The sequence below is a fragment of the Macroventuria anomochaeta genome (assembly GCF_010093625.1).
Source record: "Macroventuria anomochaeta strain CBS 525.71 unplaced genomic scaffold BU25scaffold_46, whole genome shotgun sequence".
Lineage (NCBI taxonomy): Eukaryota > Fungi > Ascomycota > Dothideomycetes > Pleosporales > Didymellaceae > Macroventuria > Macroventuria anomochaeta.
The window spans coordinates 72,212-91,622 of NW_022985407.1; the positions used below are offsets into that span (position 1 = coordinate 72,212).

At 55.8% G+C, this 19,411-nt stretch overlaps 7 protein-coding genes across 7 annotated transcripts; 4 read left to right on the forward strand and 3 right to left on the reverse strand.

Annotated features, from left to right (window-relative positions):
* The first annotated feature begins 71 nt into the window (after positions 1–71).
* On the forward strand, positions 72–4,174 carry BU25DRAFT_452165 (uncharacterized protein). The gene is made up of 5 exons (XM_033709783.1): positions 72–304; positions 601–784; positions 843–1,468; positions 1,520–3,564; positions 3,613–4,174. The coding sequence occupies exons 1-5, from the start codon at positions 156–158 to the stop codon at positions 3,822–3,824; spliced, it is 3,216 nt and encodes a 1,071-aa protein (XP_033556427.1). The 5' UTR covers positions 72–155; the 3' UTR covers positions 3,825–4,174.
* Positions 4,175–4,505: 331 nt separating this feature from the next.
* On the forward strand, positions 4,506–6,371 carry BU25DRAFT_352653 (general substrate transporter; the record flags this gene model as incomplete). The annotated part of the gene is made up of 3 exons (XM_033703418.1): positions 4,506–4,693; positions 4,863–5,663; positions 5,714–6,371. 3 exons carry the CDS (start codon positions 4,506–4,508, stop codon positions 6,369–6,371), a joined length of 1,647 nt encoding a protein of 548 aa, XP_033556428.1.
* A 1,316-nt stretch (positions 6,372–7,687) lies between these two features.
* Positions 7,688–8,302, forward strand: BU25DRAFT_425838 (uncharacterized protein; the record flags this gene model as incomplete). The annotated part of the gene is made up of 2 exons (XM_033708377.1): positions 7,688–7,859; positions 8,124–8,302. 2 exons carry the CDS (start codon positions 7,688–7,690, stop codon positions 8,300–8,302), a joined length of 351 nt encoding a protein of 116 aa, XP_033556429.1.
* Positions 8,303–10,012: 1,710 nt separating this feature from the next.
* Positions 10,013–13,672, reverse strand: BU25DRAFT_425839 (WD40 repeat-like protein; the record flags this gene model as incomplete). The annotated part of the gene is made up of 5 exons (XM_033708378.1): positions 10,013–10,459; positions 10,525–11,020; positions 11,499–12,260; positions 12,310–13,262; positions 13,310–13,672. The coding sequence occupies 5 exons, from the start codon at positions 13,670–13,672 to the stop codon at positions 10,013–10,015; spliced, it is 3,021 nt and encodes a 1,006-aa protein (XP_033556430.1).
* A 772-nt stretch (positions 13,673–14,444) lies between these two features.
* Positions 14,445–15,316, reverse strand: BU25DRAFT_213265 (uncharacterized protein). Its single transcript, XM_033701234.1, has one exon. It carries the CDS (start codon positions 15,209–15,211, stop codon positions 14,747–14,749), a length of 465 nt encoding a protein of 154 aa, XP_033556431.1. The 5' UTR covers positions 15,212–15,316; the 3' UTR covers positions 14,445–14,746.
* On the forward strand, positions 15,226–16,950 carry BU25DRAFT_352621 (protein phosphatase-like protein 2c; the record flags this gene model as incomplete). The annotated part of the gene is made up of 7 exons (XM_033703417.1): positions 15,226–15,261; positions 15,376–15,688; positions 15,745–15,818; positions 15,867–15,951; positions 15,998–16,204; positions 16,254–16,496; positions 16,586–16,950. 7 exons carry the CDS (start codon positions 15,226–15,228, stop codon positions 16,948–16,950), a joined length of 1,323 nt encoding a protein of 440 aa, XP_033556432.1.
* Positions 16,951–17,601: 651 nt separating this feature from the next.
* BU25DRAFT_443288 (L-lactate dehydrogenase) lies at positions 17,602–19,397 on the reverse strand. Its single transcript, XM_033709351.1, has 3 exons — positions 18,972–19,397; positions 18,012–18,905; positions 17,602–17,960 (listed from the first exon to the last, which is right to left on the reverse strand). The coding sequence occupies exons 1-3, from the start codon at positions 19,081–19,083 to the stop codon at positions 17,662–17,664; spliced, it is 1,305 nt and encodes a 434-aa protein (XP_033556433.1). The 5' UTR covers positions 19,084–19,397; the 3' UTR covers positions 17,602–17,661.
* Positions 19,398–19,411: the final 14 nt, after the last annotated feature.

Consider the following 19,411-nt stretch of genomic DNA (forward strand, 5'->3'; position numbering starts at 1 on the left):
TCTTTTGTTGTCGTCCCCCGCGCGTGCTGTTCTGAGCGTCCAGCGCTGCTGCCCTCACTCCCCAAAAGGCGCCCCTTCCCCCCCCCCCCCCTCCCCGCTCTGCTTCACTGCGTCTCGGCCTACGGAGCTTGCCCGCGTTATTGTTCTGTCCCTCCATGTCCATCTCCGCCGCGACCCCCAACAGCGCTCTCCATGCTCTGAACCAGCCCGCCGCGACGCCCGGCCAGAAATTGAAGATGACCTCGTCGGCGAAAGGCATTGACGCACAGCGCAAGCCCGGAAGCCCCATTGACGCCGCCCAGAGGTGAGCTCTCCCACACGTTCCCTATACATGGCTTGCACGAGCAGCTTGCTGCGCTATACCTCTCGGACTACGCTCAATTATCTCGTCGAGAAAGCGTGGGGTAAGGCTGGCACTCCGCCGTAGACCTCGTGTGACATGCTAGCGGTCACATGGAGGGACAGTGCAACAACCCAATCTTGCCAGGCACCCTCAAGATGTTGTCTGTAATCAGACTTGCGAGATCTGGGGGCTCGTTGTTCAAGCCTGACTACATCAAATCGCGCTCAAGCGCAACGCTAACTCGCATCCGTCTCTAGGAAACCGCCAGCTCCCAAGGCATGGTCCCTGGGAACGAACCCTATCACCCAACGACCGTCAAATCCCACACCCACCAACGGTGTCACAAACACCCCGAAGCTCTCAGCCAGCGTGTCTGGCGAGACAGCAACTCCAATGAGGCACCTCAGCGACCGGATGATGTACCTGCTGGCCAACTTGACTGTTAGTACACGTAGCAGACAGTAGCGGGAAGGGAAATGGCGCTAACACCAAAGCTCAGGGCCTGCCGGGAACCATCACACTCAAGAATGGCGCAAAGTACTCTGGCGTGCTCTCAGGCACCTCTCTGGACCCCAGCGAGCTGCGCTATGTCTTCAAGATGGTGAAGCAGCTGCAGCCGGCCGACAACGCCCAGGCCAACGGTCAGACCCCGGACGAGTACGCCGGACAGGGCGAGTCCTACGTCATGTCCTTCGATATGAGTGATGTTGCCGACTTCAATGTCAACAATGTGGTGCTCGACAGGACACAGGCCAAGGGCCAGAACGGCACGGCCGGATTCCGAACTGATGCGGATATCTCCGGCAACCTGGCGATGCGCGAGCGTACCCTCCAGAAGTTCGAATTCTCTGGGCCCGATACCAGCCTTGAGCTCGGGTCTGGGGGTCTCGGAGGATGGGACCAATTTGCTGCAAACGACCGCATCACAGGCAAAAAGAGCAACTACGACGAGAACATATACACCACTGCCATCGACCGCAGCAACCCTGAGTATGCTAAGAGGGCAGCTCGCGCCGATAGAATCGCGCGCGAGATCGAATCGAGCACTGCGACCAACTCCCACATCCGCGAAGAGCGTGGAGGTCACAACGCTCAGGACGATCAGGGGCTGGATGAGGAGGACAAGTACGGCATTCAGTTCGAAGATGAAAGGTCCATAAGCTAACAGCTTCTTAGGTACAGTGGTGTTCGCAGAGAGTTCTCGCCTCTCTCGAGTGGCCAAGCGAACAAGTACACGCCCCCTGCAAGACGCGCGCCCAGTGCTCAGGCCACAGTCCAAGGTGCGCCAGTTGACCCTGCGATCTTGTCCTCTACCATCGCACGCCCCGACTCGGCAGCAGCACAGGCAGCGCAGCAAACCACCACTCCCGCCGTTGAGAAGCCGACCACCCCTGCACCTGCGCCTGCACCTGCAACAGCACCTTCACAGCCCGATGCACCCAAAGAAGCTGCTTCCCAGACCGAGACCGAGACCAAGCCAGCTGCTGCAACTGAGCCTGTCGCGGAACTGGCGCAGAAGCCCAGTACTGCAGCCAAGCCGGCGATTGCAGCCATCCCTCCTCGCAAGGCTGCAAAGCCACATGACGCTACGACCAACGTCGAGCACGATCTGCTTGACTCTTTCAAAGCTTTCTCAGCGGCAGAGAAACTCCGCATGTCGGAGCGACAAAGGAGTATTGCGCGCGAGAACAAGGCGGTGAAGCTGAATGACCTCAAGAAGTTTGCCCTGAACTTCAAACTGAGCACACCGGTCCCAACTGATTTGGTCCCCATACTCGCTAAGGACGAGACAAAGCAGGCTGCGATTGTGGAGAAAGCCCTTAAGCAGGCGCAGGAAACCAAAGCCTCCTCACCTAAGACATCCACCGCTGTCTCAGACCCGAAAGCAGCCACGCGAGGGGGTGCAACCAAAGTCGACGCCCCAAGCACGTCTCCCAGCGACCGACAACAGGCCCAACGTCCTCGCCCAGGCCAGTCCGCCTATCAGTCGGCCAGCATGCGGGATCGCTCTCACCAAATCCCAGCTCAGATTCCCGCCCGCAACCAAGGTTTGCTTAGTACGCGCCTGCAACTCACTCAACAGCAACACAAGCAACAAGGCGGTCTTCCCTACAACGGTGTACCTCAGCCAATACCCGCACAGGATATGCGCGCACCCTCTGGCCCTTCGCAAGCGTCCAGTGGTGTGCAGACACCAACTTCCAGCGCCTCCCTGAAATTCAACGTTCGTGCCCACGAGTTCAAGCCCAACCCTGCTGCGCACACGTTTCAGCCTGGTGGTAACGCCAGCGCCGCCTCCAGCCCCAGACCCGACTCTGCAGCATCGAGACAGGAATCTCGCAGACCTGCGATCACGAGCTTCTTTGGTGGACAACGTCCGACACTGAAGAATGTTGATCTGAAGGAGGCCTTCAGTCCGTTCGATCGCCTGGCTAAGACAGCTTCTGAACAGGACAAGAAGTTCAACGCTGGCATCCCATTCTCGCATCGCACACCTCCAACATGGGACTTCCCGGAGTCTAACAGAGACAAGGGCTACAAGGAGCTGTTTGAGCATGCCCCACCTCCCCAAATGGCAGGAATCCACAACGGCATGCCGAACGGTCCTATGCCTCACCAACACCAGCTGCCGCCGCATCTACAGGGCCCCCAGGTCATGCAGCAAGGACACACCCCTGGACATACACCTCGCGGTCCCCAAGTGCAGCCTCACCACGGACAGGGTCCACCCCACTTCGAAGCACCTCACATGCAGTTCTCGCATTCGACCTCATCAGTCCAGCCTTCGCCTCGTCAAATGCCGCCTTACGTGTACGGTGGGCAGCCTCAGCCAATGCCCGGTTACCCGCAACAGATGCAGGTGCCTCAATACAGCATGAGCCCTGGCATGCAGCACGTTGCACTCCGTGGCCCACAAGGCGGCCAGTTTGTCAACGGCCCTGGACCACAGATGGGAGGACACATGATGCAGCAGAACCCTTCAAACGGGCCCTTCATGGGTATGCCAGCACAGCCTCAGATGCAGATGTACGCGCAGGCTCCTGGCTACCCTCAGCATCCCGGCTACATCCTTCCCGGTGCCAATGGCTTCCCCAGCCCTCGCCCTGGAGCGCCAATGATGAGCCACCAAGGATCGCAGCAAGGACATCAGCAACCTCCTATCATGTACATGCAACCCGGTGCGCAGGGTCCTCAGATGTACCAAATGCCACCAGGATCGAGTAAGTCATACGTCATGTCGTACCGTCCTACGACTAATACCAGTGCAGTGACGCCAATGCGAGGCCCTTACCCGCACCCACACCAGCCACAGTACGGTTCACCGCACCAGCAACACCAGTTCCCCCACCAGCCTCACCGCGGTACACCAAGTGCAAGCTATGCTCAGCCCATGATCCACCAACACTCACAGCACCAGCACCAGGGCCCTCCTACAGGTCCAGCCAACCACGGAGCCGAAAATGCTGAGGAACCCAAATGAGGACTTTGCAGAAACCCTTTCGTGACTGCAACAGGAAATCTGGCCGGCTGAGCATGGTCGTTCCCTTAGACGGTCGACTATCTCCACGCGACGGTGAAGTAATGTCAGGAATTAGCGATAGGCGTTGGTTGGCGTGGCTGGCATCAAAAAGTGTCGTGCAATACTCGAGGACATGTCCAAGGAGCTGACACTGAAACGTTGAGCTCAGTGTGCGTCTGCGAATGCCTCCATGCGTTCTATGCGCGCCGCCTTGGCGAAATTAGGAGGGGCTGACTGTGAGGTGAGGAAGGAAGGCAAAGGAGCAGATTAGATAGCTAGCACAGCAGTCTTGCATACGTTGCGCTGCTCATCAATGTCACCTAGCTTTGGATACTCAACCCACCTTGCCTGCAGCCGTGTAGCCATTTCTCCCACCTTCGTCCTCCGAACATCTCCGCGGTCGTGTGATGAGTTGCACGCTTTTGACAAGACCCTGGTCGTGATCACCAGGCACCGGCTTGTGCCCTGCGCACTGACACGGGGTCCACGTTCCAAGCTTAGACCCTGACCCCAGCTTTTTCCAGACGTAGCAATGCGGCCCGTCTCCCTGACGTCCGCGCGGCGCCGATGTCGTCGTATAACTTGAACCTCTCCCGAGCAAATGCGATTCTCGCCATCCCGGCTTCCCATGAGGCCTGCGAAATGACGGATACCGCCGCCGAGCCACTTATCACTTCGAATGATGACGACGGCGAATATGAACGACAGGTGAGGTACAGTGAAGAGGTGGATGATGGGGATGTAGACGAGAGCGCGCTTGTGTCGCCAGGCGTGTTTATTTGGACGCTCACGCTGTGCGCGGGTATTTCTGGGCTGCTGTTTGGATACGAGTACGTCCCTCTCTCGTCCTGTCACATGCTTCCGCGCCTACGGCACGCACGTCGAGCAACCACTCCTGCCAACACTCTTTTTTATGATGCTCCGCCTTACAAAGTGACCGCTCGCTGATGCCTCTGGTGACTCGTACTGTCGAGGACCGGCTCGCTAACACCCTCCCAGCACAGGCGTCATCTCCTCAACCCTCATCAGCATCAACTCCGACCTCTCCTCCCGCCCCCTCACCACGTTAGACAAGAGCCTGATCACCTCCGCCACATCCTTCTTCGCGCTCCTCGCCTCCCCGCTCACAGGCCTGCTCGCCGACGCCGTAGGACGAAAACCTGCCATCCTCGCCGCCGACCTCCTGTTCGTGCTCGGCGCAGTGTGGCAGGCGTACGCAACGTCTGTGTGGGCCATGATCGCGGGCCGCAGCGTGGTTGGGGCCGCGGTCGGGAGCGCGAGCTTCGTCGTGCCGCTGTATATCAGCGAACTCTCGCCGTCTCCGTTCAGGGGACGACTGGTTACGGTGAGTAGTCTGTTTATTACGGGCGGGCAGGTTGTGGCGTATCTTGTTGGGTGGGCGTTTAGTGAGAGGGGTGGGGGGTGGAGGTGGATGGTTGGGCTGGGTGCGGTACCGGCGATTGCGCAGTTTGGCATGTTGTTCTTTATGCCTGAGACGCCGCGGTTCTTGATCCAGAAAGGCAAGGTCGCAGAGGGCAAGAAAGTGCTTACGAGAGTCTATGGGGATGGAGCGGGGATGGATAAGCTGGTCACCGCCGTCCTACGTCGCGTCGAAAAGGAGATCCTAGAAGAGGAGGATGTCGCAGCCCCATCGACCGTCAAACACGAAGGAAGCTGGAAGGCGAAAATGACACACATCATCTCCAACTTCCACCAACTGGCCTCCGTCGGTCCTAACCGCCGCGCCCTGACGATAGCATGCATGCTGCAAGCTTTCCAGCAACTCTGCGGTTTCAACAGGTAAGCCCCATTACAGGAGCCTCCGACATCAGCCGACTGACGGCAAACAGCCTCATGTACTTCTCCGCAACCATCTTCCGGCTCGTCGGCTTCCACAGCCCGACACTCACCTCGCTCTCCATCGCGGTCACGAATTTCGCGTTCACGCTCGTTGCTTTCTGGTGTATTGATCGTATCGGCCGACGCCGCATCCTCCTCCTTTCCGTGCCAGTCATGGTCGCTGGTCTTGCGCTGTGCGCTGTGGCGTTCAGTTTCATCGATCTTTCCGGCGAGGAAGGAGCTTCGCACCTTCTGGTCCGAGCCGAAGGTGCAGAGGCGGAAGGGAGCAAGGTCTGGCCCGCGATCATTCTCCTATCGATGGTCATATACGTATCCTCCTACGCCGTCGGACTCGGGTGTGTGCCCTGGCAGCAGTCTGAACTCTTCCCCCTCTCCGTCCGTGCACTGGGCTCTGCGCTGGCGACGAGCACGAATTGGTTCAGTAATACGATTGTGGGGTTGACGTTTTTGCCGATGATGGAGTTTCTGACTCCGACGGGCACGTTTGTGGTGTATGCGGGGGTTTGCGTGGCCTGTTGGGTTACTGTCTGGCGCATATATCCGGAAACCGCTGGACTGAGTTTGGAGGATGTCGGGGGGTTGTTGAGAGAGGGGTTTGGGGTGAAGGAGAGCGTGGGACAGTTTAGGGGTAGGAGGAGTGAGCGATAGATCGTCAATTCGTTACGTTCCTTCCAGGCACGGGCGTCCTTCACGCGTCCACACGGTCGAGCCTTGCACCGTCGTACTCTAGGAATGCGTAGGGCTTGTTTTTCGAGCTTGAACTGTTCTGGTCAAGCACACGGGGGGTCGGAGGTACTCGGGTGCTTGCAGTGTCGTAAAGGCCACTGGGTGGCGGTCCGGGACCTTGACGGGCCTAGACGTCGCGCAGCGCATGATCAAATCGCACCTCAAGATCCATGCGGTCAACCATGCCTCGTAGGGTACGCTTGATGCAATCCCTACCACGCTCGTCGAACTCTTGCTCCACTTCGACGCAATGTGGCGCGCCGAAGTAGCCAGCAGCAGGGACGTTCAACCTGACGAAAGTAAGGTTCACCCCGGCATCTACAGGCCACCGCACTTCCCACACTGGCGCGAATGCGACTGAAGTCCAGGCCAGTGCGTCAGGTAAGGCTGATGTAGGTTCCTAGGTATCGGAAAGCTTCCTGATGGAGGCAGCAGGAGAGGAGTGGTCTTCTGCTATCCTCGACGACGAGCAGCTTGACAATGTAGTCAATGTACGTGCATGAAGATGGCGCACGAGTGTCGGCGGAGTCGAAATTAGCGGCGTAGGTCTTATTGCGAAGTTTGGGGGACAGGCGTATGGGGCCGAAGAGAGTGTGTGGGGCGGTTCAAGAGTTGGAAGAGGGAAGTGGATGCAGGACGGTAGTCAGGCTATTCTAGCCCCTATACAGCTACTTGCGTCATGGCTGTAAGTCGTTGTTACTGCTTGTGCGACCGTCATATATCACTGACCACCTGCGTAGATGCTCAGACTTGCCATAAGATGAGATGCGTGTTTGAATGCGTCCAAGCCTTCTCGACAGACTCCGCTTCATATTCCACAAAAACCATCCGCCCCGAGCCAGCCCCCTCAGTAGTCGAACTTGCGCGACACATCCTCCTCCTCGCTCCATGCATAATCATGCTCCCGAAGAATGATCTGATAGCAGGTTCTGTGGACCTTACGATCGTGCCAGGTGGCGCGGTTTGAAGCGATGGAAACGCGGAAACTCACCACTCCAGTTTCACCAATGCATTGTGGGATATGACTGGAAGGATGAGGGAGAGTACACGGCCCCAGGACTTTCTGAGAACCGTGGGCTGGTGTCTGTCTTTCCTCCACCGGGACCAGAGACCACCCGGTAGCTTGTGGGAATGATGCAGCCGAAAGAGAGTCATGGTTCGTCGCCTATAGACACTATTGGGGTAGGGGCGGATCGCGCATCTCTTCATTGACGTTGATCAGACGTTGACATGAAAGAATGGAGAAGAAGGTTTCTGCCATTCTGATGGGGTGGTACGCAGGTGTCGAAGGTGGTCATGGGTTGGCCGATGTACTTTGCGGACGCGTGGACGCCAGCGGCAGGCTATCGTACAGCACTCCAACTAGTGAGGGCCACCTGCAACCTTACGATACTGGTGCAACAACATTCGGTACGATCGCCGGTTTGGACAGTCACTTCTGGATAAGCTGGGTGTTACAGCAGCCTTTCCCCTGGATTTCGGCTTGTCATACACCACATTTTCGATTTCCGACACTAAGCTCGGCACTACCAACCATTCAGAACTATCAGAAACTTTTCCTGTGGAAGTGAAAGTCACCATGGATTCGCGTCCAGGGCAGTACATTGCTCAAGTGTATTGCCGACCTTCTGTCAGGATTTCCAAGTCGAGTCCTTGTTGGATTTGTCCTGGTAGACTTGAATGCAGGAGATACTAAGAAAGCTTCAATCAGTGCTTCGCAGCGGCCATTGCAGAGGTGGAAACATGGTCAATACGTCCTTCCTAGCAAAGACGTAGTAATCGAAGTGGGATCCTTCTCAGATGACCCTGGGAACTTGGCAACGCAGTACTACCTGACAGGAAGCAAGCTATGATGACTGGGGGTCACGGATGTCAAGGGGCATACAGGTAAATTGGACTGTCAGAGTGTGGGTGAAGGTCGTTAGGGGTGTAGGTGGCATGGTAGAAATCGGGCCAGAGCATTTGCCGAGACTGAGTTTGTTTTTATAAATAGGGTGGGCAGCATTGGTCTGCCTTATCATTTCTTCTTTGTTGTTGAAGTCATCAAAAGAACTGCTACAGAAAGAAAACTCAGTTCGATCAGTTATCTGTGTGTGTGAAAATGGCATGACGTACTTCTTCTTCAGTGTACTACAGCCCAACTAGTTCGGGCATAGGCCAGAAGCCAAATATGCTCATGTCCGTGAAGGCGGTAGACTGAATAGTAGAGGTATTCCAGCGAACGAGGTACCCCTTCATGTCTCTAAGAGGAATTAAAAGAGACCAGGGCTAGAGAGATGAAACTGACTTCAAGGGTCTCGTAGTACAGCTGAACGCAGGCCAGAATAACGGACAGGCGATCTCGATGCTGGACGAAGTATCTGCGATTGTATCTGCCGAGCTGATGTGTTGCAGTGTCTAGCGCATATGACAATATGTGATTACGCAGCTCGGCCGAAAAGCGAAGCACGGCGATTCAACTTGATTTTTTGCACAACTGCGGAAACAGCCATTATCCGTGCAACTTACACCGCGTTTCTCGTAAGGCAGACAAAGCTGACGTTGATTGTTGTGGGTGATGAAACAACGACCCTTGAGTCGTCGATAATTTTATCTTTTCGACGGCGTTCTCTCCGTCTGGCACGAGCAGAGAGACGAGGCATGACAGGTAATGTTTGCTTGATAATAAAGAGCGGAAGCAAAGATTGGGAGGAGGGGGACTGAGGCGGGATGAGAACGAAACTCGTTCTGCGTATATGCACTGGCTGCATGTGGGGTGATCCCTTGCTCTTTCTCCAGTACCAACCTTACTCTTTCTTTGGTACCAAAAGGAGATTCTACCAGTGCGCACCGTCATGCTCGCTCGTCAAGGTTGCGAAAAATAACCTCTGTTGCGGAGTCAGGAGGTAGACGTAGCAGCGGCGACTCACGCTGGTTGCTTTGACTACTCAAGGAGTGATCAGCTGTAGTCCAGCCGCTTGCAATAGGACTGTACTTACATGGCACCGCGGTCGTGAAGCGGAGCGTTGCAGGCTTCGACAGGCTCGAATGCAGCATCTGAATGCGACAGGTGGAAGAGTTGTGTGCGTGGGTGGATGGCGGGCGAGAATGCAGTTGAGGACGTGGGTGAATTTATATCTGAGACCGCAGGTGGCTGAATTTATATCTGAGACCGCAGATGATGGAAGTGAAGTGACGGCTCGTGGAGTGCAGAACGAATCGCGCTGTCCCCCTTCACTCGCTCACATCTTCGCAGATGCAACTCGCCTGCAGTCAGTGACTACCCATGCCTTTGCAGCACGATACCCAGGTCAAAGTGGAGAGCCAGGGCAGTGTTCAGTATAACGCGTATCACGAACCTCTGCAAGTCTGTCTCCCATGCTCTCACACAACAAACATTCTAGAAGCACGCCTTGTCCCCAAGCCCTTGCCAAGCTGGGAATCCCTCCTGAAGCAAAGCCATCCTTCGAACGCCAACACCAACGCCGCGCTGATGCATCAAAACATGTCAACTCCTTCTCATCCGCGATCTCCGCCCTTTCCCACCTCCTGTCGCAGACGTGTCAGTGTGTGACGTCTATCTCTTAGTTCCCCACAGCAGTGTCGTTCAGCGCGACACAAACCGCGCCCCTGTGATGCCCGTTGTACTGTCTTATGATACTCTGGCTGCCCAGCTCCCACAATCGCGCATAATGATCGCTACAGGCGGTAACCAAATACGCACTATCCGCACTGAACGCGCAATCCCAGACCCAGCGCTGGTGTCCATGCAACGTTGTCTCGAGTGGAAAGGCGGCAGGATCGCGTTCTGCTGCTGAAGGAAGGGCGTCGCCGGGCTGGACGTTGTGTGGGGAGGAGAGATCGACGGACCAGATGCGGCTGGTGTGGTCGGCGGAGCAGGTTGCGAGGTGGCGCACGTCGGGGGACAGCAGGACGCGGGTGATGTAGGTGTGGTGGGCGAGGAACTTGCACACGGGTATGATCGACGTGAGGTCGCCGCGCATGACCATTTTCCAGACGTAAACGTTGCCCTGTCTCCGTTAGCGGGCCACACTCACCTTTACCACTCCCTGCCGCAGGGATGAGAGAGACTCACGGCGTTGTTGCCGGCGCACACCATACTCCCATCACTCGCGACCGTGACACTCGCGACAGACACATCGTCCTCAGGAATGAGCTGGTGACTGCACTTGTTCTCTCCCAAATCCCAGATCCGCACATTGCCGCCCCGGTCACAGCTGATCAACTCGCCCTGGTTCGGATGAATGACCACGTCGTTCACCGGCACTCCATGCGTATAGTTCCTCTGCACATTTCCACTTCTAGTGTCCCAGATCTTGACTGTGCCGTCTTCGCTAGAGGTGACCAGCCATTTCGACTCGCAGTGGAACGCGACGCCGGTTACGTTGCTTGTGTGACCGTCGAAGGTGAGGATCGCGTTCGGGTTGGTCGACTTGATGTCGTAGAGCTTTACGGTGTGGTGCCCGGCAGCGGCGAGGTAGCGCTTGTCGGGCGAGATGCAGAGGCGGTTTACTTGCGAGTCGGGGTGTGGGATCGTGCGCGAGCAGATGCCGGAGAGGGCTTCCCAGAAGCTGGGACGAGGTCAGTCGTGGTTCTTTGGGATGGAGAAAAGAGGCGGACCGGATCGTGTGGTCGTATCCCGCTGCGCTTGTTAGCTATAGCAATGGAAGGTGTGGGGGAGGGGACGCACCTGTGCAGAGGATCACGGACATGGTGGGCGATGAGATAAGGCGCAGTCTGTGGAAATGGGTTTGTGTATTCGGGAAGATAGCGCGACTTGGATACACGCGGTTGGCTTAGCTACAACATTGCGCGCCTGGCTGTGTGTGTACATGTTAGGTCACCAAGCTGCAGTTGAGGTTGCTTCATTTCTCGCACAGACCTCGCTTTCAGCCCTACCGCGGTGAGCCGAAACGGACGCGTGACGCACATGTGAACAGTGTGCGAGGTCATCATGTTTCTCTATCCAAATATGCGCTATACAACTCAATTCCAACATTCACGGCCATGTTGATACAATCTTACAATCTTACAATCTTACAATCTTACAACTTCGACTTCTCGATCCTCTTGAACAGCACATCGTTCTCCGGGTAAGGATCCACGGTGATGTTGTTCAGAGGGTTCAGCTCGCTGGCACGGTAGAACATGTCCTCGTACACTCTGCCATCGGCGCGGCCCAGACTGCTGTCGAGCACCCAGTCGTCGAAGCCCCAAGCATCGACCAGACGAACGGCGTGTGGCCTGATCTCCTTCAGTAGCTTCATCACGGCGTTGGTCCTTGCAAGCATGATCTGGTGCTTGCTGCAAGCACCGCTGGCGTAGAACTCGCTACCCTCCTGCTCAAGTGTGTGCAGAGCGAAGAGACGGAACAGCTTCATCAGAACATCAACAGTCTCGTTGTTGATCTGGTCGTTGTTCGCAATAGCCTGCAGTGCAGACAGGTTGTTCTTGACGATCATGTACTGCGCATGGGCCTTTGACAGGCGATAGAAGTCGACAAGGAGGTCGTTCCAGGGCTTCTTCTCTGTGTCGCGGTGCTTGGAGGCTTCGAATGTGAGGAAAGATACGCGCCATGCGAAGGCATCGACGAGGTCCTTGTCAGATCCAATGATGTCAAACGCACAGCCGATTTCTCGGCGTGACTGGAACTCGGTGAGGATCCTAGTTGTGTCGTTGGTGGGTCGCTCGCCCTTGAGGACAGAACGGGCGGACTTGAGAAGGTAGCGAGCTACTTGCTGGGTGAGCATGTAGTTGTCGCCTTCCCATGTAAGAGTGGGGAGGTAGTCCGCGTACCAGGGGCCAATGCCGCTAGAGGATGTTAGCATATGAAATTCATTGCGATGTCTCTCGGCCTTACCTGAAGCTGGAGTATCCGTGACCACCGCACGCACGACGGCAAGCCTCAAGACCCTCGCCAGCAATAGTGCTGCTGAGCGACTTGAGTGCGCAAGACGAGGCGTGTAGGTCAGCCATGAGGTCGCTGCCGGATTCTAGCTCCTCAGGGCCAGCACCACGCTTCGCATCACCCTGGTCCTTGGCTTGGGTCATCCTCGCCTGATTGGCCTGGTACATATCCATCATGGACTTTCCTGTAAAGTGCAGAGCGAATGTGGCGGCAATGAGAGGGAGGAGACGAATCTGGACCATGGTGTAGTTGAGTACAGGTGTCTCGGCCTCGCCAGCTGGAGCATCTCGGTCCTGGAACTGGCGACGGACAGCGCAGTAACGGGTGGCGATTGTGACACCGCGAGCGAGAACGCTACCAGCCTGCATAACGATTGTCGAACGTACCCATGTGAGTGTGCCATAGACGAGGGTAGGGGCGCCACGGCGGCCAAACTTGTTGGTGTTGGGATCGACATGTGTGTACTTGGCAAGCATGCTGATGTGAGGTACCTTGACGTTGTTGAAGAGGAGGAAACCGTTGTCCATGGTATTGTAACCAAACTTGGGACCGATGTCTCCAACGTGAATGTTGGGGAGAGGCTCATGGGTCTTCAAGTCACGGATCTGAACGCAGAAGGGGGTCGGGCCGTAGGACTTGCCCTTTATGATGAGCTGGGCCATGACCACGGCGTGATTGGCGGTACGGCCGAGAGAGCCGATCCACCATTTGCTAGAGGTCAGGTGTGGCGAGTGGAGGGTGAAGGTCTTGTCGTCCTCGTTCCAGGTTGCTGTTGTCTCGAGTCCACGCACGTTCGATCCGTGGCCGAGCTCAGTCTGGGCGTAGCATCCAATGATCTCGTAGTTCTCGGCCTTTGTGAGCCACTTCTCCTGCTGCTCGGGTGTCCCTTGACCGGCAAGTGTGACCTGCACAATTAGTGTGATGCTGGTGCAAGTGGCAGGATCCGGCGTACCTTGAACATGCTGTCGTGGAGACCATATGGACCAGGCTCACCGACGAGCTCTGTGGCGGCCCTGAACTCCTCATATGACCAGTTGTGCTTCTTCTTGAGAAGTCTCAACCTCTTCTCCCTTGCAAGAGCTCTTTCGAAACGATCTGTCCTTCCCATGAAGTAGTTCTGCGACTTGTCGAACACGGGCTCAGATTTGAGGAGTTTGGTGATCTTGTTCCGCCTCTGGATGACATCTTTGGTGTGTAGCAGCTCTTCCAGCTTCTGAACAGGAATGTTCGAATTGGCACGCTCTGCAGACAGGAGTTCATGGCCCTGTGCGCCCGAAGGCTTCAATTGCTTGACCCAGTCCGGTGTTGGCGACATGGTGATTGATGTGAGAGGTGAAGATGAACAGAGAGTGGATGAAGTGTAGGGGAGCTGATCTTTGTATGCATTACGACAATACGGTCGAGATCCCTCGGCAGCCGATCTCGCTGGAAGCGCGCTAGTGAACACCGAGGTTCGATCTCACGGCTCTTGGTTTGAGCCTCGAAAAGCGCCGAGAAGGCGCGTCTAATCGGGAGGCGCGTGCAATTGCGGTGAAGTGCGCGTCGGCGTTCTCGACGATGTCTTGAAACGGACGTGGTGCTCTGCGCTCTCCCCGTGTCTCGCCCCGCGGGTCCAGTTGACCCCGGATGGTTGCTCGAAGAGGTTAGCTGAACAGCGTTGCGATGCCGAGGTTCGTCGCTGAATCAGCTCACGTGTGTTGATAAGATGATCTGATAAACATTGAAATCTTCTGAAGAGCTTCTGCGCGACCACACACGAGTCGTGAAGTGGAGCATGTGAAGGCATTCGGTGTTCAAGCTATGGGGCTTTCACAAGATACTAGATGAGGCCATCTTGTGATTGTCGTCAATGCTACGAGCACCCAAGTAGCCTCACAACCCTCTGCCCTCGTTGCTGTGGCCAGACAGGACCCTGACAAACGTTCGACAGAACATTCGGAGTTGCTCACCAATTACCCCTGCTATCTGCCATATTGAACAGTTAGCTCTGCTTAAAAATGAATGATCCTGTCCTCCAGCCATTTGACCGAAATTGCCGTCCAAATGGCTTGTGCGACACAAAAGCAACCCATGACGAAGTTGCAAGACACGCCTCTAAACTGGTGGGACAGCTGCATGTGGGGCAGCCAGGCCGTTGCTGCCTTTGACACAGGACAATGACTAGGGTATAGCTGTAAGCTCGACATTGGAAGCATTTTGCCTCGCTCTGTTGCTGACGATACAAAGGCAGACAGGGGAGGAAGGAGGGATTGTCGAAATGATGGCTGGACCTGAGGCGGTGCTGTCAGCCGCAGTAGTGGGATAAGGTGGCAGGTGGTCTCGATTTTGGAACTGTCGGTCGAATTGAGTTTTCAGCCCTGTGCGAGGGCACGCGAGCTGTGTACGAACATCAGGCTACGAAGACGCCTTCGATGAAGCAAGCCCACCTCAGGCTGCTGTTCACAGGCCGGGCGCGTATTTGCTGAAGAGCACCGTCCCGTGGGCGCGCAGAAAATGCACCCAAGGTTGCCGTCATCTCCCTGCCCACCTGGCACGTCAGGTTCTCGCAGCTAGCTAGCACTAGCGCGCTGCCTGTCGAGGGCCTCGAGAGATTGAGAGCGTCACTCCGCCTCAACACCAACAGCACCTGTTTACTCTTTAGCGAGCCAGACACGCAATTCTCTCCCTTCCCGCTCCTTCCCCCTCTGTTTCCCTTCACCTTACCGTCGACACCCTCAGACATCTGCATCCGCCCGCGCTTGCCCTTTTCCAACCACCCCACACAGGACTCGAGTGACGGTTCACAATTGCATGAACGCAAAACGTCGTTCGCTGCACCTCCACATCTCCTCCCTCTTTGCCCCGCGGTCCTCATAGGCACCAGGCATCATGGGTCAGACACTCTCCGAGCCCGTCGTCGACAAGGTAGGCGCCCGTAACTGCCCCGCCCCCGCCCCGCGTTTTTAAAACACTGCACAACAACGATAGTTCTATGCGCAGGCTTGATACTGTGTTTTTAAATACTAACAACTCTCCCAGAAATCAGAGTCCGGCGATGGCGAGACGTTCATCTTCGGCACCTCCTCGATGCAGGGCTGGCGCATCAGCATGGAGGATGCCCACGCCTGCATCCTCGACCTCCAGGCCGCAGTTGAGGGTGGCAAACCTACCGAGGCCGACCAGCGACTGGCATTCTTCGGTGTATACGACGGCCATGGCGGCGACAAGGTAGCCATCTACACAGGCGAGCACCTGCACGAGATCGTAGCAAAACAAGAGGCGTTCAAGGAGGGCGACATAAAAAAGGCTCTCCAGGACGGCTTCCTCGCTACTGACAGGGCCATTCTGAGCGGTATGTCATACGCGTCTCTATCCGGTTGCTGACAGGCGGGCTGACTCATGGAACAGATCCAAGATACGAGGAGGAGGTCTCTGGCTGCACAGCATCAGTTGGTATCCTCTCCAAGGACAAGATCTACGTCGTAAGTGGCAGCACACGAGTCTCTATGGCAGCAATCTGACACCGCCAGGCCAACTCTGGCGACTCGCGTACAGTCTTGGGTGTAAAGGGCCGCGCAAAGCCGCTCTCTTTCGACCACAAGCCTCAGAACGAGGGTGAGTGAACTGAATGTTGACAAGAGGTTGCGCTGACGTTTCCCAGCTGAGAAGGCACGTATCCAGGCCGCAGGAGGTTTCGTCGACTTCGGCCGCGTGAACGGCAACCTTGCCCTGTCCCGCGCAATAGGTGACTTCGAGTTCAAGAAGAGCGCCGATCTTCCGCCTGAGCAGCAGATCGTTACCGCATTTCCCGACGTTGAGATACACGAGATCAATGCCGACGACGAATTCCTCGTTGTTGCTTGCGACGGTAGGTTCGATCGAAATCCCACGATGGGGTCTTTGGCTAACTCGCACAGGCATCTGGGATGTACAATCCTCTCAAGCCGTCATCGAGTTCGTTAGGCGCGGAATTGTGGCAAAGCAGGACCTCGCCTCTATCTGCGAGAACATGATGGACAACTGCTTGGCTTCCAACAGCGACACTGGAGGTGTTGGCTGCGACAACATGACCATCACCATTGTTGGTCTGCTCCAGGGACGCACCAAGGAGCAGTGGTACGAGGATATCGCAAAGAGGGTTGCAAATGGAGAGGGCCCATGTGCGCCGCCAGAGTACGGCAAGTCTGAAGATCCAGCTCCGCCGGCCTCTGAGGCTGAAGATTAATTCAATTCTAATTCATCAATGCAGCCGAGTTCCGCGGCCCGGGAGTCCATCACCGCATTGACGATAGCCCCGATGAGCATGACATGGATCTTGACCACCGGTTTAGTCCGAGTACCGGTACGGGTGGCCGCATCATTCTGTTAGGCGATGGCACTGAAATTGAAACCGACGGCGCAGACAACGAAATGTTCGACAACGACGACGAAGAGAAAGACCTCGATTCCCAGGTCAACAAGTTCAGCAAAGACGACGCGAAGCGCGAGGGAACCCCGGGGCCCAATACCACCGAGGTGACCGAGTCGCCCTCATCCGTCGCGACCGAGAAGTCTGAAGACAAGGACACGACCGGCGAGAAGACGAAGCTGGAAACAGCTGCGAGCGAGAAATAGTTCTGTAACTGGTTACGGTCGAGTAATGTCTTTCATACCATGATTGCGAGCGGTTCATTTGTCTGTTGGACGAGGTTACGAAGATACGAAAATGGGCAGTGTCAAAGTCACGATCAAAGATACCTGGCGTCATACCCTGTCGCCATCCGCTAGCTTACCTATTTTTTCGATTCAGCCCCTCTCTTGCGACCGTAATGTGATGTGTTGCTCGTGTCAAGGTCGGTCCGGGAGGGCTTCGCTGTGAGACGTGCCTTAAGTGGCAACGTTCACTGCGAACACTTACTCTTCTTCCATTGCCTACGGCTGAGCGATAATTCAGTATGGTCTTAGACGAGTAGACTATAGTGTGCAAGTCTGGACATCATTGCGATGGACGTTGTGGCATGTTGTAGCAACGACTCAACGTTGATTTCGGCCTACATCACGTCGAACCGACCGAATCTGCACCATCACCCGAAGAGAAACTGTACTCTCACATCAGAACACGGAGGCTTCTTCGTTTCAGACTCATAAGATGCTGCAACGTTGTGTGGTGATTTATTATATGATTTTCACGTAGCCGTCCAACGTGAGAAACAGCAAATATGTGCAGACTTCGCGATGCCCACTCTCAATGTCTCTCACGCACACACAGATTTCACAATACAGGTACGTTCAACAGTGCAGAAACATCTGTGCCTACTGACTTGTTGCCTTCTGTCTGCAACTGAACTACAACTTGCTCGTAAATGGCAACAGCGAGTAATTCTTCTCCCCACTCTCCAACGCACTCCTCCCCGCCTTCTTGATCTCCTCGATCGACGTGTAGCCTCCAACGTTCATAAGGATATCCAAGTCTGCCAACAAACTTCTAATGACGTGGTCCACGCCCGTCTCACCCATGATGCTAAGGCCCCAGATCCACAGTCTTCCCACCCATACAAATTGCGCGCCGAGCGCGAGAGCCTTGAAGACGTCGCTGGCGGAGCGCACGCCCGAGTCGTACATAATGTATGTTCTATCTCCCACCGCTACATTCACATCAGCATTTCACACTAAATTACGAGAGGGGAAGGACTTACCGTCTACAATCCTCTCCAGCGCATCGAGACTCGCAACCGCGCCATCAACCTGTCGCCCAGCGTGGTTGGACACTACGATGCCGTCGAAGCCGTACTCGACGCTCTTCTTTGCGTCGTCCACGCTCTGGATACCCTTGAGGCAGAATGGTTTACCGCCGCTCAACTCCTTCCACAGCTTCATGGCCCACTGTGCCTTCTCCCATGTATGCGCTCTCCCGTGCCAGACATTGTCGATCCACATGGCGCCTGCTTCGTTGGGTTGCGTCTTTGGGTCTATGTTGGCTTCTTTCAGGCGCTGCTGGAATACGGGGTCAGAGAGCCCCAAGTCGGCGCCAATGCCGTGGTAGAACGCATAATTGGAGGTCGCGACATCGTCGTGGCGCCACCCAAGCTGCCATGTATCAAGCGTTAGAATACAGGCTGTAAAGCCAGAGTCGACGGCGCGTTGGAGAAGCGAGCGAGTGAGCTCGTCGTCGTGAGGCATGTACAGCTGAAAGAAGCGGACTGCTGAACCGCTGCCGTCTTTGCTCTTCGCAGCGCCCTCATCGTTCGCTTTGCCCACATCCTCAATGGGTTGCGAGCCAGCTGTTGAGAGCGCGTAGGGCAGACCAAGACCGCCTGCGGCCGAAGCGACGGGGCGTTCGCCAGATGGGTGGTAGATCTTGTTAATACCAACGGGCGCAAAGCCAATGGGTGCGTTTACCTCGTGGCCGAAGATGCTCGTCTTAGTGTCGCGCTTGTTCGTGTCGACGAGCATGCGCGGGATGATGCGGTGGCGGTAGAAGGCTTGTCGGTTCGCCGTGTGCGTGTGCGATTGCCCCGCGTTGGACGAGGCGTAGTACCAGCCGTTCTGGGTGAGCTTGGCTTTGGCTTGTTCTTCGAGTTTGCCTGGGTCTGCAGGTTGTCAGTACACATCCAAGTCGTGGTATGTGGAGTGCATGTAGGAAATTGGGAGTGTACCAGTGTTGAACAGCGGTGTCTCGCCGTCATTGATCTTCCAGAAGTTCTTTCGCTGGTACATCGCATATTGCGGTGTCTTGCGGATCTTGGAGTTGGCGTTGTTGGGGTCCATGATGGCGGTTGAGAGCTATCTAGTTTGATGCGGTGCTTGTAGGTGCAATCGGGGAACAAGAAAGGGGCACGGAGATGTCTCTGGTTAATACTGAGAAGTATCGCGCTCAATTGATCTACTTGTACTGAGGTGAGCTATCGGCGCGCTCGGAAGCAACGTTAACGGTGGCACTCGCTCATGACGAATGTTGTGTGCTTCCAAAACATCATCTGTCAGGGTCCTGCCAGTTCCATTGGCATTCTGTCCGGCGTACTCTGCGTTGAAACATCTCAAATCGTTCGCGTTATCTCCGTGAGTGTAAGATGATTGGAGGTTAGAGGTATGATGT